This window comes from Salvia splendens, chromosome 6 (assembly GCF_004379255.2).
Source record: "Salvia splendens isolate huo1 chromosome 6, SspV2, whole genome shotgun sequence".
NCBI classification, from domain to species: domain Eukaryota; kingdom Viridiplantae; phylum Streptophyta; class Magnoliopsida; order Lamiales; family Lamiaceae; genus Salvia; species Salvia splendens.
The window spans coordinates 35,638,425-35,652,569 of record NC_056037.1 but is presented as its reverse complement, the minus strand read 5'-3'; the positions used below and the strand labels follow the sequence as shown (position 1 = coordinate 35,652,569).

The window sequence follows — 14,145 nt, the reverse complement described above, 5'->3', positions numbered from 1 at the left end:
CCCATGAAGAAATTCACTATTAATTCCATTAGCTAAATATTCATATCAAGTAGTAAAGTAATAGTAGCAATCATACTGTAGTTTATACTAACAGTTTAAAACAAACAAAGAAGAATTATTATTTCCAGAGCCACACTAACTATAGCCCACACTGTAATGTCTACTTTATCCCTCGACGCGCAGCAGCCAACGCAGCAGCCAACGCTACGTTCCGAATATTACCACACACCGGGCCTCCGTGGTCGAACATTGTCCATTTATGGGCATCACAGCTTGGGGGTGGCCTCATCAAACACAATCAAAACCTTTCCAATTGCTTCTCTATTCTTGAGGGCAGCAAAAGCAAGATGTGCCTGAGGGAGGCTATAAGTATGGGATATTTTCACAGTCAGTAAACCATCAGCCAGCCAAGACAGCAGTTCCTTGAGCGAATCTTCGAGAACACGCGGTCGATGTATCCTATGGCTCCCCCAGTACAGTCCATGAACAGTCCAGTTCTGCAAACAGAGAGATGAGAAAACCATTCATCAATTTCTTTCCTTTTCTGATATAACAAGCAAGCATTGCATTACATTACCTTACCTTAACAAGAGCGATATTTGCTGGGACTACCGGCACTTCCCCACTTGCGAACCCTATGATTAGGATCTGCGCTCCCCAGTTAAGTAACTTCAACGAGTCTTTCGTGAGCTTCCCTCCCACTGGATCGTACAGAACATCCACCCCTTTAAGCTTTCTAGCCTTGAGGAACCCCTTCACACTTTGAGTCATATCCTCGTTGCTCAAGTCGACGACATGATCAACGCCCAATGACTTGAGGAACCGCACCTTCTCACTCCCTCTGCCCAATCATTCAACAGATTATTACTACTCAATCATATCGATATATACTAGCACTCTCTCGCTTGTTGTGTTACTTACCTAGCAACAGCTATAACAGTGGCGCCACGGACCTTGCCAATTTGTACGGCAGAAACACCAACTCCTCCAGCGGCACCAAGAACCATCAATACCTGCATCCAAATTTCCATCACAAATATATCACCATTTCGGACGAACAAAGGGAAACTCAAGATTCCCTTGGCCATGCTCTATGAACAAAGTGCTCTGCACTACCTGACCGGCACCTAGTTGTGCTCTATGAACAAGTGCTACATGAGATGTACCATACACAACTGGAAATGCACCAACGCCAACCAAGTCACACCCTTTAGGCACCAAAAACCTATAACATAAAATATCAAAATAATGAACTCAACTACACTAGCCATCATATAAATCCAAAAAAAAGATGAAGTATTAGTTATTTCAAACATAGTATATCATTCATAAAAGTAGTAGTTAACTGCTAAAGACATGCTTTGCATTTAAACACATGAAAAATCAGTTTACACAAATTATTCTGAAAGTCTCTTAATCACAAATATATTCTTACAATGTACTCCCTTCGTTCCCAATTACTCGAGTCGTGTTCTATTTTAGATTGTCCCATGTTACTTGTGTCATTTCCCTTATGACAAAAAAACAACACGTTTAATCTTCTACTTTATTCTCTATCTCCTTTCCTCCATTGCTCTCTCATACTATATTCCGTCTCCACTGAACACCAACTCAAGTAACGTGGGACGGAGGTAATGATGCACAATACACAGAGACAGACTCTTTCAAAGCAAATGATGACTCAAAACCACAAATCAAAATCAATTTCATCAAACAGACACCCAAAAAACCATTCACCGAATCACATTTTAATTCAGCTCAGACAGATTAAAACAACCAAGACATCAACAATCCATAGCCAATTTTGAGAATCGGATTAAAAACGGTTACAGCTCGGATTCATCGGCGACGACGAATTGGGCGAACGATCCGAGGGCGGCAAGGGAGCAAACGGGGTCGCCGACTTTGAACTTAGAGACGCGTTCTCCGATGGCCTCGACGGTGCCGGAGTAATCGGAGCCCGGAATGAATGGCAGCGGCGGCTTCTCTTGGTACTTGCCCTGAATTTGGAGGTAATTGGCGAAGTTCAAGCTGGTTGCTTTCACTCGGATTCGCACCGATGTGGGCAAGTTCAGTTGGGGGATTGGGTGGGCCCTTGAGAGGGTCCGGGCTGAGTCGTCACTCCCCTCAGGCGGGACTGTCGGTTCACCGAGCTTTCTGCATACCAAAGCTTCCATTTTTATCGTGTCTCACTCACAATTCAAAGCATCAAGATCAAGTCTTGTAGTTTGATTTCTTTTTGGATGTAGTCTACAAAGCTGACGGATAGGACAAAATATCAATTTACTATTGAGTACTCGAAAAATACAATTGATTTTATTTGTATTGTTAAGACTAAAGGTAGTAATTTAGTCCATAACATTCATTTTTTTTAAAATAGGACTAATCCTTTTTTTAACTGTTCCGTAAAAAAATTAACAGTCAATGCTAATTGCACAGTGACATGACCGTTAGTTTTTTGACGGAACCGTAAAAAAGGACCATTCTGACAAGAATTTCATTAGTTATAGACCTATTTTTAAAAAGTGAATGTTTTGATCCAAATTCGTATTTTGGTCATATGTTGAGAACCAAAATTGACCTTTATGTTTTTCCGAAAAGCTAAAGAAACTAGGAGCACACCAGTGATGGTGGGTGGTGAGAACAAGCATGAGGCGAGCACCATTTTCTTGAGCTACTCGTATAAATGAGTTAATAGACTTATAAAAGAATTAGACCGAAGTAACAATATGGGACATTTAAGCCGTGGAATAGAGAGGTATAAATAAGCCAACTTCATAGTACTTACTATATTGTTATATTTTGAAAAAAAGTAGTCTCTTCTCTTTATGCTAAAAGGTAGTAATAGTATAGAATAGTTACTCAAGGAATCTGAGCGTTGTTCTTTTACAGCAGAAGCAAGGTACATGTTTCAGAATTTAGCTAGAGTAAAACTTTTCCAAAGGACACAGTGGTTTTGATGATAATTACAAGTTACAACAAACTAGTTACATTGGTTTCAAGTCTAAAACGTGGATGGTTTGTTGGAAACGATACTAATCCTCTGATCGCGTAGCATGTTCATGTTGGGAGCTAAGAGTCGCGTGTACCGGTCAAAGTACAGAAGTTGCTTCATCAGAAGTGCGAACTCCCGGGGGAATTTCAGACCATATGATTCACTTACGCGCACCTATATATTTAAACCACATCAATCAAAATAGCAAATGGAGTATTCAAAAACACTTATCATATCTATCTTACCAAATCGAGAAACAGGGCATTCATTTGTCTTTCGTCAACAACTACATTCGCAGAAACTGCAGTTGCATTCGTATTAGCATCCCTTGCTGCAGCAACAATGATCTCTGTATCCATGTCCTGCACAAACTTACCAGATATATGTCACCTCATCCATATTGTGGAACTCTCAAATTAATTCTACAATTTTATAGATCCCATTTCGCATTTCACGTAAAGAGGCCTCTTATGGATTCAGTCAAGATGACATTTTAGCCTCTTCCGGGCCTCACATGTTCAACCTTTCCTCCCTATGCTTCATTGTTTGAAGACGCAGTTAAACTATTTGAACATTATTAGTCAAAAAGGGCAGTTTATCTCTCAAGAGTTCAACACTACTCAAAAAGGTCAGAAATCTTGAGAGCGGATATGCCACCTCCATGAATTGACTGAATTTTCATTTATATTAAAATTATAAATTATAAAACGTATATACTGTAGTGCAAGTGACATAAATGCTTGCCTGTATGGAGGAGAATATCTTCTCAAGATCCCTTGCAAATGCCTTAGAGTCTACGTTAGTGCTCGTAGCACCCATATCAATCAACGAAGATGCCATGGATTCATATTCTCCAGTTGCGAGTGATTCCAGAAATTCTTCCATAGCAGACCATGTTTTAGGAGAAATTCGACCAACAATTCCTGTTTAACAAATCATATTATGTTCGAACTTGAAGGGGAACATGTTAAGCATTAGAAATCTAGCAATCAAAGGCGGTGTATCAATTCGACCTACAAATATAAGAAGGATAACCGGAAAAATAAGATCCAAGACTTAACAATGGTTGAAGTTACTTTTCTGATAAGAGTCCAATGAATAACATAAAGAACCAAACTAGTACAATAATTTAAACTTTTGATGGTATTCGTATTATTATATAATATCTATACAAGAGAATAAGCAGTTACTCACATTTGTGGCATATTGGCCAGTGCACGCAACACAAGTTTTTTAAAGGAAATAATATTGGCTTTTACGAAAGAGACAATCTTATTAAGTAAAAATTATCAAGAAGACACTGATAGACTGCAGGTCACCATTTTTAATTTATGATAGAATATACTTATATTTTTTTCAGCTGTTTTAATGAGGCTCTTGAAATGTGGTCAAATCCATCAGCAGAGGATACAAAAGGCTAAAGAGAAAAAAGAAAAGAAAAAATGCGTATAACATTTCCATATTTAGAAAGTAATAATAACACTACATCTGACAGATTTTAAGTCAATGGCGAATAGAAAAGATACTCAAATAAAAAAATTATTAGTATACCGAAGTCAAGGAACCCAATGCGGCCATCACGCAGTAACCACAGATTGCCGGCATGCACGTCTGCATGGAAGGTTTCACAAGCAAGCAAGCTACCAAACCTAGAGAGAAGAATGGATCATCAGTCACAGAACAGAGGATATATTTCTCCTACTAAGCTCAAGCAATGTCTTTGAATCTCACCAGACATTTAAGGCGGTTATGAGACTAGTCTCAGGATTTGGGACAAGTGAATTTATGGAGTTCAAGTCTGTGAGAGGGACTCCATAAAGCCTCTCCATTGTCAGAATCCGCTTAGTACTGTACTCTTGGTAGACTTTTGGAGCAGTAGCCTGCCTCGTGAGTCCCATAGAATCCAAATATTTCCTGAAAGACTCAATATTTGTAGCCTCCTTTTCAAAGTCAACTTCTTCCAGCATTGACTCCCTAATATCTTTCACAATAGCAACCTACACTTGCTGCTTCAGTATTAAAAGGAAACCTCGTGCCACAGACTACCAAAAGATTTTATTACAAAAATGAAGAAAGAAGAGTTTATTCAATCACACATTTGTTTAGATGAATAATCATGAAGAATCAAAAAATGCATAAATTTTTAACTGTTGTTTAGAAAATAAAAGGAGGAAAGAAAACCACTTACGCCTTATATAAATGTACAGAACCATATGGAAATGACGTTAACACACTATTTATCCCAATAATAGGTTCAGTGCCTAGAAATACAGTGGGCAACCGGAATTCATGAGTGTCATTTCTGCTCAAATATATGAATGTGATGTTATTGTTTCAATTTTCCACATCATGAAATTTATTTTTGAGAAGAAAAGCCACGCATGAAATCTGGTTTCCAGTTGTATTTCTCAGCATCAGGAAAATGGCATCGGGATTAAATTTGACTCTGAGCCTAATTTTTTGGTATGCATTCATTATGGATTTACTAGGAAAAACTTGACACCTGGGCTAAAACAGTGTTTTAACCCATAAAAATACCTTACCAGAGATGTTCGACTAAGGTCGGGACTCAAAAACTCCAAAATGCGTGCAACAATATACACAAAGTTCAAATCTGCCACCAAAATGTCTTCTATCCCTGGTTTTAGCACCTTTATAACAACATCCTCCCGAGTACCCCTTATCCTGGCACCATGCACCTGAAAATTAAAAGGTGGTGTTTGGCATTGACAGAAGTTTTAAGACTGAATAGATTAACATACCATTTTACACAGGTATCAGAAACAATTACACTGAAACCAACCTGCGCTATGGAAGCAGAGGCTACTGGAGTAGGATCAACAAATTCAAAGACGGAATCAATAGGCTTCCCCAACTCCTGACGAAGAATTGCTTGAATGTCTTCAAATGGAATCGTAGGAGCTCTATCAAAACAATACTGGAACTCCTGGACATATTCTGGAGGAAACAAAGTTGGTGCTGATGCTATGAACTGCATATTCAAAAATTAAGGATCTATAAGCGACCTTTATCTCTTCTGTGTGGAGATAATGAAAATTGCAATAAATAGTTACAGAGGCACGCGAAATCAAAAACTAAAGTTTCCCAGTACAAGACCAATCTGTTTATTAGCTGCATATAGAACACTGTGATAAGGATATCATATTTCACAGTAGTCAAGTAGAGGGCAAGCTGGTCCAGAAAATTTGTTTGGGCAGGGGAATTGGTACTCTACCTTAACCAATGTCTGACATGGCTCTATAGTCTATTGATAAACAAGAACGGAGGAAGATGATTGACTATATTTATTTTGTTCATAATGCATTACCTACCTCTATGAGTGACTGAAAGTGAGATTAAAAGAAAACAGACATAAGAACACAATCAAAAATACGTTTGGTCCACTTACCTGACCTAATTTAATATATGTTGCACCCAAACGTTCAAATAATTTCCTCAAATAAAGAGGTGACAGCAAGCCAAGCTGCAAATCAGCTGCTAATCCACCGGATGAATTTGCTGCCTACATATGTAAAAGAGCATTAGAATTCATGTCAATATTGATGCCAAAAAGTTAAAACAATTAATATCGTAATGTTCAAACTGAGCTTAGTATTCACACTGCAAGCAATGATAGATTCATAGATTCCTACTTGATGGGATAAATAATTAAGCAAGAGAAGTATGTATTTTAGATAAGCTAACTTCAAACTAATTTACAGGAGAAAACGTATGATACTAGAAATCAGAAGATGATCTGATAACACTACCTTCGAAGCATCAGCCACCCACTCGCTGCCAACACCTATAACTGCTTGGATACCTTGAGCTAGCCTAAGTGCCCCACGAGGACCCGTATTTATTGATGTCTGGACTATATCCTCCAGAAGCTTGGGCAAGTTCTGCATACTATCTGCAACAATATCATCTTTCTCTATTCACTCTATACATGAATAATACGACTGAGTAAAACTAAAAAAAAGGGATACATCAGACTCTCCAAAAACACTCCGGCCTGACAAACAATTAAAAAAGGAAAGTATCATCTGATCACCCAGTCTATGAAATTTGTAAGACGCGATAAGCAGTCAATTCCCCTGTTTCAGCAAAAGGAATGATCACATCCACAACAGCAGCCTTACTGCAGAGTAGAATTGCAAGAGCTCGGTAGAGCTCAGAATTAACATGCACGGACTCCCCTTTTCCTCAATCAACCCCCAATTAAGATATAGTTACAGCAATAATCAATTCTCTAACTCCGCGAAAGTTATTGAACGTTTCAAAATAATGGAGTAACTCCAGCCCCCAAAATTAAGCATTCAAGCTACTCTCAAAACTATTTCGAATCAATACAGATAAAATAAGAAAAGCTTAAAAACTAGCATCTGAATTACCTTGAAGACGGGTGGAGAAATCCTGCGATTGCGCGTAACGCGCCATAACATGAAATTTACTAGGGCCATATCTGAGCTTCCTAGTTGATAAGCGCGTGGACACAGGTAACTTAAAGCATATATACAACCAGAAAATTAGAGAAACAAAAACAAAATTGAAGTTGAGAGTGAAGAGGAATGAACTGTAGCAGGCAATTAGGAAGAAAGTTGAAGGAACCTGAGCGTGATGAATGATGATAGGAACACGGCCGGACGCGGCGCTCCTCATCACTGAAATTCCGGCCATTTCTGAGTTCTTCAAGAGTGTGATGATTTTGCTTATTTTCAATAAAATTTAGAATTATGGCCTTGTTTATTTATTAGATTATTAGTTTAGTTCACAAAAAAAACAATAGTGAAATGGAAATGGCCACGTCTCGCGCCTATTTTTATGAAAACATCTTTTTTGGGTATTTATATTTTTTCCTCTTTATATAATACTGCTCCGTTAACAGTATTAACTTTTGTTACCCTCTGTCCCACAAAGATTGACCCGGCATGAGTTTTAAAAAATGTAATGAAAAGTGAGTTAAAAAAATTAATGAAATATGAGGCCTATATATTAATTTTATAATAAAATGTGAGTAGGAATGAATTAGTTGAATATGAGGTCCGTTATAAAAAATGGTAAAAAGTGAAATAGAACAAACTTTGTGGGACGGACGAAAATGAAAAAATGGGACAATCTTTGTAGGACGAGGGAGTATTACAAAGTAGAAATTAAATTTATTTATCAAAAAAATGAAAATTTGAAATAAAAGCAAATTTTTAATGTTCATGGTTAATTTAATACTAAAAATTAAGGTAAATGGTTCAACTTTTCTCATCATATGACGACATTTACTAAAAAATGTCAAACGTGTCGTGTTCAGAAAATTGATGTGGTCAAAATTTTGGTTCGTTCTACAACTTTAGAAATCCATTGGAAACACCATGGAATTAGAATTTATTCACAATTTTCTCATAATTAAAATATTCGGTCCCCTAAATATGATATATTGTTGATGTTTATTTAATAAATTTAGTAAAGTATAACCCCAAGATGAGTTTGTGTAGCCTATTATGAAAATAAATGAAACTGAGGAATCCAAAAAAGAGGACTATGAAAATACAAGGCAAAATGTGATGTATGAGATAAACTAGTTCTCTTAGTCAGACGATAGAAACAAAACTTAATTGAAATGGCAACGGGATAAATGAGAATCATTATTGATCATCTTTTAAAAAAAAATCGTCATAGCTAGCCTAAGGGGGCAAAACTTTCAAGCTTCGCATCCACTCACAGAAGCTCGGATCATCGAAGTGAACAAAGCTACTCTTTAGCTTTGTTCTCTCATCTGCACTCAACGTTCCGAGCTGAGGAAATCTTGCTTCCTGCAATCACCACTCACACCCCATCACTATATTTCACACATTCACTTCAACAAACAAACAAGAAGATGGAATTGCAAACATACCTGTTCATAAGGAGGATCTTTGTGTGCTGGTATCAATCGAGTTACAAAATATCGAGCCTGAGAGCTCCCCTCCTGTAACGGACACACACATATATCATATGTTAATATGGAATTTCCATGAGAACAACTACTTGCATTTTCAATATAACCTGCTCACTTACCTTAAATGCAAGAATCCGAGGAGCTGGAAAACGTAACTCGGTTAGCTCTTCAGCCAATGTCCTACAAGCTGCCAATGCTGCTGCACTCTTTCCTTCCTGTGCAGCAAGTTCAGCGCCCTGAAATAAAATAGCGGTAAGAACAGATATCCTTGGATTTGGATGTGAAAAGGAAAAGCAAGCTATCTAGTGTTAGGTCCTTTGTATTTGCAGTATCAAAAGGTGGAAGCAGTATTTTATCTCAGGAATGAAAGTAAATAAGTACTCCATTCTTCAGCAGAATTTGTAAAAAGCAGTGCCAGAAACAATATTAAACTTTAACAGCATACAGACCTAGATATTAGAAAATGAGTGCCAGGAAAAGTGATGTGTGCTTTTAGATCAACATTTCGGACCGTGAAAGGCAAGGCGTCTAAGACAGACTTGACCACATCGCCAGAAGTGATTTTACACTTGGTTTCAGCGCCAGGTGAGGAACTGGACCCGACTTCTAAGTCAGGTGTGGAGGGGGAGACCTGGCACCTGCGCTCAGTGTAACCGTGTAAGTTCGACCCTGAGCTACAGGGCTGGCATTGCTTCTGCAACCCAAGTTACCCAACCCGAGGATCCCTGGACCTGCTTGCGGAAGATACAAGACCTGGCAACAGCATCCGACTCCTGGCACCACGCCACAATTTACACATCTGACGAAGGAACTAACATGTCCCATGCCACCTTCATGAGTCACGTCTGGCGAACACAATTTTGTAAGCCTATTTATAGGCCCTCATGTAATGACCGAAGACAACTTCTGATCAATTACATAAAACATATTTGTGAGATTTATTCTCCCTTCACTTCTCGAGAATTGTCGGTTCTTGGAAGTATAATCCATTTTATTAATCGATTCACCAGAATCACCCCCCTTGGCTGTGGCATCATTCTACCTTAACACATTCGTGCGATTTGCTCGTGGGCTTATAGGGGCTCGTTTATCCACCCTTTCATGAATTTGAGTTGCTCGTTAGGTTATAGCGGCTCTATTTCTAGCGTTATTGCCTATAGTTTTTCGAGGGCCTGTCCAAGAGTTTTGAACCCTATCCTGTATCTTCCATCCATTCAGAGGTTATCCATGCATTGTGCATTGCACCGACAAACATCCCTCGGAGAGGACGAATACAAAGGAACCCAATACTTGAGCAAGTATTTAATTTTAAAAAAAGCACCTTAATATGGTATTGCTTAAGAGATGCCAAATCCTTAAAATGGATAAAGGCAACAACATGGTCACTATTTAGAAGTCATTTGAGATGCCCATTGGGCAGGTCTTGTGGTTGTGAGCTTATACATGTTATTACCACAATCTTCTACAATATGTCTATGCGATACAATAAGTAATTATAATACAAAGAGTAAAATAACTCTTACATATTTGTATCCCAATGACCTAACAGAACATGAATGTGATAGGGATATAACTTGAGCATGATTGCAACCATATAATGGAGCTTAACTCTGCACTTTTTTACATTAATGAGCTTAAGATGTCATTGAGGCAAATGAGGACCATGCAGTTGCAAAATCAAGATATCAGCAATCTAAATTGATAAAGTATTGATACTCAAGGAATTATCAAATAATTAAAACCTTATCGATCTAGTAGATTAATATCATCACCAAAATGCAAAAATTTAGATAAGGTCACTAGAATCCTTACCAGCCAAATGAAGACATCAGTGCCATGATCAAGAACAACTGCAGCATCTGATTGCATAGCAAGATCATATGCTGGGAGTTCCTCAAAAGTCCCACCTTCTCGATGCATTAGACAGCGAGGCGCTAGCATACGAAGGGATAGGTTAAAGGAAGCATTAAGGAATAAAGACCGCAAAACAGACCTCTCATCTTCATGACCAAGTATACTTCCCAGCAGAGGGCCTCTTCTAAGATGGAATAAGATCTCAGGCAACTGCACCAGCTCTTTAGGATACCGATAAAGTTTTGATTTTGGCACCTGGGAACCAAACTTCACTGCAACATCCTTAATTCTCTCATCAAGTGTTAGCCTCATATCAAGAGCATCATTAAAGGATTTGGCTTGCAAAAGAGTCCTTTTACCGATAAGAACAGCTGCCACCTCATCTTGTACACTCTCTAGATAAGCCGAAACATTATCTACAGTCGGAAGTCGAACAGTTATCACTCTCGAGATATCAGCTTGATAAACAGTTGAAAACTGAATTGCAAACTGAAAGTGCACAAAATTGCTCTTGATATCTGCACGATTCTCCATTGACACTGCAAAACTTTGGGTTTCTTCAACACTCAGCATCTGAACAGCGACAGCAGTGTCATTCTTAAAAGATTCTTGGCTATCCACATGGGCCTCCTCACCAGGTCCCACCACTTGACTGATGAAAATATTGTCTGAACACCTGATTTCCAGTAAACCATGAGAACCTGCAGCCCTTGAAGATGCTCTCTGCAGATTCACACCAAATGCTTCCCCAAAATCATCATGAAGAATCAAAATGCCTCCCGAAGATTTTGTAAGAGGCTGCAGTAGAGGAACCCGTACAGGACATGTCCCAGCACAAAGTATATCGACCACTGTATTGCGCCGATGAGCCTCTGAACCTAGATTATCCATCCATTTCAATGCTGATTTCTGCATGTGCAAATAGTTTGGATGATTAAGAGAATGAGGTACTGAACCAGGGCCATAGGTACATGGTCCACCAGCACACACAATTATTCGGCTATTTCCACCAGGCCTTTTAACAACTCCTCTGGACATTTCCGCAGATGGCCCCTGAATTATTGCCAAGGCAACCTCCACTGCAGTGCCCAAGCAACGGTCTCTCTGAACTTCAGGCAGCTTCAGTTTATACGGTGTCAATGACGACAGTATGGCATGCGCTACAGAAAGAGAAGCATGAACGGTAGACAAATATACACCAGTACCATAGATCAATGCCCTTAAGGTGTCCTCACTTGGTGATTTGTCACCGGGAAGTACATCAGCAGATGCCACTGATTCTTCAGAGAAATCATACACTGAAACCACGCGACCATAAAGTACAATTCCAAGTTTTGTTGTTGGGGGCAGTGAATCCACAAATGCATGCAAAGAGCTCTGTAGATGTTGTACATGCTGTTCATCTAAACACTCATCGATCACCAGAACAATCGATATCCTAGATTCTGATACTGGAACGTAACCAGGTCTTCTGGTGGGAGTCTGGATATAGTCAACCAGAGGAGATGATAGCTCTGGAAGATTTCTGAGATCTTGTTTGCTTTGGGCTATGTATTCCCCTTCACTGCCATTTAAATTCCTACATATTACGCATTGCCATTGGCCTGAACCAAATAGAATTTTGCAGTATAGATTGGCGTAAGCTCCGCAATTCTGGCAACGATGTGGATCACGCTGAATTATCTGAGACCCTGGTGAAACCTCCCTGCCTGGAGAAACTATAGCCCCGAATCCCAAACTGGGTACATTTGCTAGCTTCTTTTGTTTCAACACCTGTGAGATTAGCAGCAAGCTATAATTAACAAAAGGGGACTGTGCAAACAAATTGAAGATGCATATCTCAGATTCCTAGTTAAGTATATGTATGGCATAGCATCATGGTCTTCATATCCAAATGGAAGAATCCAGCTATCTAAATCAGGATTTACATTCATAACTGAACCAAAAACTATATTCCAATAAAGCAATTCAGACTCAGAAGACATACAATAACACCACTCTGAAATTCACATGGGAACTTGTGATACAGTTTCAACAATCCAAACTTCCATAAGCAATTTTCATATTCATAAGGTTCATATCTCAGAAATTTGAACACAGAGAGTACATACCTTGTGAGCCGAAAAAAGAAGATTGGGAGAGTCGGCATGAGGGGCGAAGGTGAGCTCCTCTGTAAGATCGGAAGTCTGATGATGCGACCCATTTGAGACATTGCGGGAGGATGGGGAAGAGGTGGGTAAGGAGGAATTGGATGAATAAGGGGCAATGGGCTGAGGAGTTGCAGGGGAAGTCCTGAAAGGGACAGCAGCCGGTTGGAGGGGCGATGAAAACATAGGAGGGCCAGGGGGAGTGCTCAAATGAGGAAGGGGCATCCCATTAACCGGAGACGGCAAATTAGGGGTCTTGATCGACGGAGGAGGTATCTGATTCGGCTGTATCAGCGCCGGGGGAGGCGGACCACCGAATCCTCCTCCCAATTTCGATGCATCTAGATTAGAGGGTGAAACAGTAGATGAGTAACCGCCGCCGCCGCTAGAAGAAGAAGACTGCTGCTGTCTATTGGCCATTAGGAATTAGGATTCACTGATTTCCCACCCAATTCTGAAAAATTGAATGATAGATCTAGTAGACGTTCAATTAAGCCTATGAATTATGGATCAGATCGACCGAGTAGTGGCGAGAATCGGTGTGTGGAAGTTTTTCCGGTGAAATAAATCGACGAATTTTACGGCAAAACCCAGACGATCTTCCTTCAGCTCGACAGAAGCGGATTGAGCGTGATTTCACTGTAACATGACGCAAAGGAGGTGGATCGGATGAAAATGAATGATCGCAAATCGCAAATCGCAATTACATTTGCATTTGCAATCACGCTAGGGTTCGATGCGATGCTCCAACTCACTTCGCAATTGAGGATTTCGTCGTCAAGAGTTGAATCAACCCCAACTCATTTCATTTACTTTGTCTATCTTCTCTGTTTCACTCTTTTAATTTTTCTATTTTTATTTTTCTGCTCGTATTTGTTCAGATTATCGAAAAAATCGTAGTAGTAAAATTTGATTAAAATAAATTATTTCATACCACATTTTTTTATAAAATTACTGGCAAATTCAACGAAGTTGTCTATTCGTAAATATGTTGTTCTATCTATAAAAAAAATAATATTTTTTGTTAAAAATATTAATAATATAGTATACGTAGTGATTAGATTTTTTAATCGTTAAAGAATTGCGAATAAATCTCAATTTAATGTTTTTCCTGACTAAATTTTAAAGTTATTGAAAAATAGTGATTTCATCTAAGTTCATGATTATTCAAACAATTAATTTTGTGTATAATATTTTAATTCAAATACGATTTTAAA

At 38.9% G+C, this 14,145-nt stretch overlaps 3 protein-coding genes across 5 annotated transcripts; all 3 read right to left on the bottom strand.

The window, feature by feature from the left end:
- Positions 1-207: 207 nt before the first annotated feature.
- LOC121809974 (quinone oxidoreductase-like protein 2 homolog) lies at positions 208-2,263 on the bottom strand. Of its 2 annotated transcripts, none has more exons than XM_042210837.1 (5): positions 1,831-2,258; positions 1,117-1,225; positions 922-1,013; positions 583-841; positions 208-497 (listed from the first exon to the last, which is right to left on the bottom strand). In XM_042210837.1, exons 1-5 carry the CDS (start codon positions 2,175-2,177, stop codon positions 267-269), a joined length of 1,038 nt encoding a protein of 345 aa, XP_042066771.1. In that variant the 5' UTR covers positions 2,178-2,258; the 3' UTR covers positions 208-266. The 2 variants fall into 2 exon arrangements, with proteins under 2 accessions (XP_042066771.1, XP_042066773.1); XM_042210839.1 differs by having other exon boundaries at positions 252-497; positions 578-841; positions 1,831-2,263.
- Positions 2,264-2,825: 562 nt separating this feature from the next.
- Positions 2,826-7,765, bottom strand: LOC121809983 (uncharacterized aarF domain-containing protein kinase At5g05200, chloroplastic-like). Of its 2 annotated transcripts, XM_042210851.1 has the most exons (11): positions 7,607-7,765; positions 7,390-7,498; positions 6,766-6,908; positions 6,405-6,518; positions 5,799-5,987; positions 5,539-5,694; positions 4,727-4,992; positions 4,547-4,644; positions 3,740-3,918; positions 3,241-3,357; positions 2,826-3,169 (listed from the first exon to the last, which is right to left on the bottom strand). In XM_042210851.1, exons 1-11 carry the CDS (start codon positions 7,673-7,675, stop codon positions 3,005-3,007), a joined length of 1,605 nt encoding a protein of 534 aa, XP_042066785.1. In that variant the 5' UTR covers positions 7,676-7,765; the 3' UTR covers positions 2,826-3,004. The 2 variants fall into 2 exon arrangements, with proteins under 2 accessions (XP_042066785.1, XP_042066784.1); XM_042210850.1 differs by having other exon boundaries at positions 7,390-7,726.
- A 772-nt stretch (positions 7,766-8,537) lies between these two features.
- LOC121807413 (protein transport protein SEC23-like) lies at positions 8,538-13,736 on the bottom strand. The gene is made up of 5 exons (XM_042207638.1): positions 12,893-13,736; positions 10,740-12,554; positions 9,047-9,163; positions 8,886-8,957; positions 8,538-8,802 (listed from the first exon to the last, which is right to left on the bottom strand). The coding sequence occupies exons 1-5, from the start codon at positions 13,346-13,348 to the stop codon at positions 8,674-8,676; spliced, it is 2,589 nt and encodes an 862-aa protein (XP_042063572.1). The 5' UTR covers positions 13,349-13,736; the 3' UTR covers positions 8,538-8,673.
- Between the last annotated feature and the right edge of the window lie 409 nt (positions 13,737-14,145).

Excerpts from the sequence above, each read along its gene's own strand:
- LOC121809974 (XM_042210837.1), bottom strand. The coding sequence starts at position 2,177 with ATGGAAGCTTTGGTATGCAGAAAGCTCGGTGAACCGACAGTCCCGCCT. Across the intron at positions 1,226-1,830 it reads GTCGCCGATGAATCCGAGCT|GTTTTTGGTGCCTAAAGGGT; the intron begins GTAACCGTTTTT and ends TTTATGTTATAG. Across the intron at positions 498-582 it reads CAAATATCGCTCTTGTTAAG|AACTGGACTGTTCATGGACT; the intron begins GTAAGGTAATGT and ends CTCTGTTTGCAG.
- LOC121809983 (XM_042210850.1), bottom strand. The coding sequence starts at position 7,675 with ATGGCCGGAATTTCAGTGATGAGGAGCGCCGCGTCCGGCCGTGTTCCT. Across the intron at positions 6,909-7,389 it reads TTTCTCCACCCGTCTTCAAG|ATAGTATGCAGAACTTGCCC; the intron begins GTAATTCAGATG and ends ATATTGTTGCAG. Across the intron at positions 3,919-4,546 it reads CATTGGGTTCCTTGACTTCG|GAATTGTTGGTCGAATTTCT; the intron begins GTATACTAATAA and ends TTTGTTAAACAG.
- LOC121807413 (XM_042207638.1), bottom strand. The coding sequence starts at position 13,348 with ATGGCCAATAGACAGCAGCAGTCTTCTTCTTCTAGCGGCGGCGGCGGT. Across the intron at positions 9,164-10,739 it reads CTGATGTCTTCATTTGGCTG|GGCGCTGAACTTGCTGCACA; the intron begins GTAAGGATTCTA and ends ATTTTATTTCAG. Across the intron at positions 8,958-9,046 it reads CTCGGATTCTTGCATTTAAG|GAGGGGAGCTCTCAGGCTCG; the intron begins GTAAGTGAGCAG and ends TGTCCGTTACAG.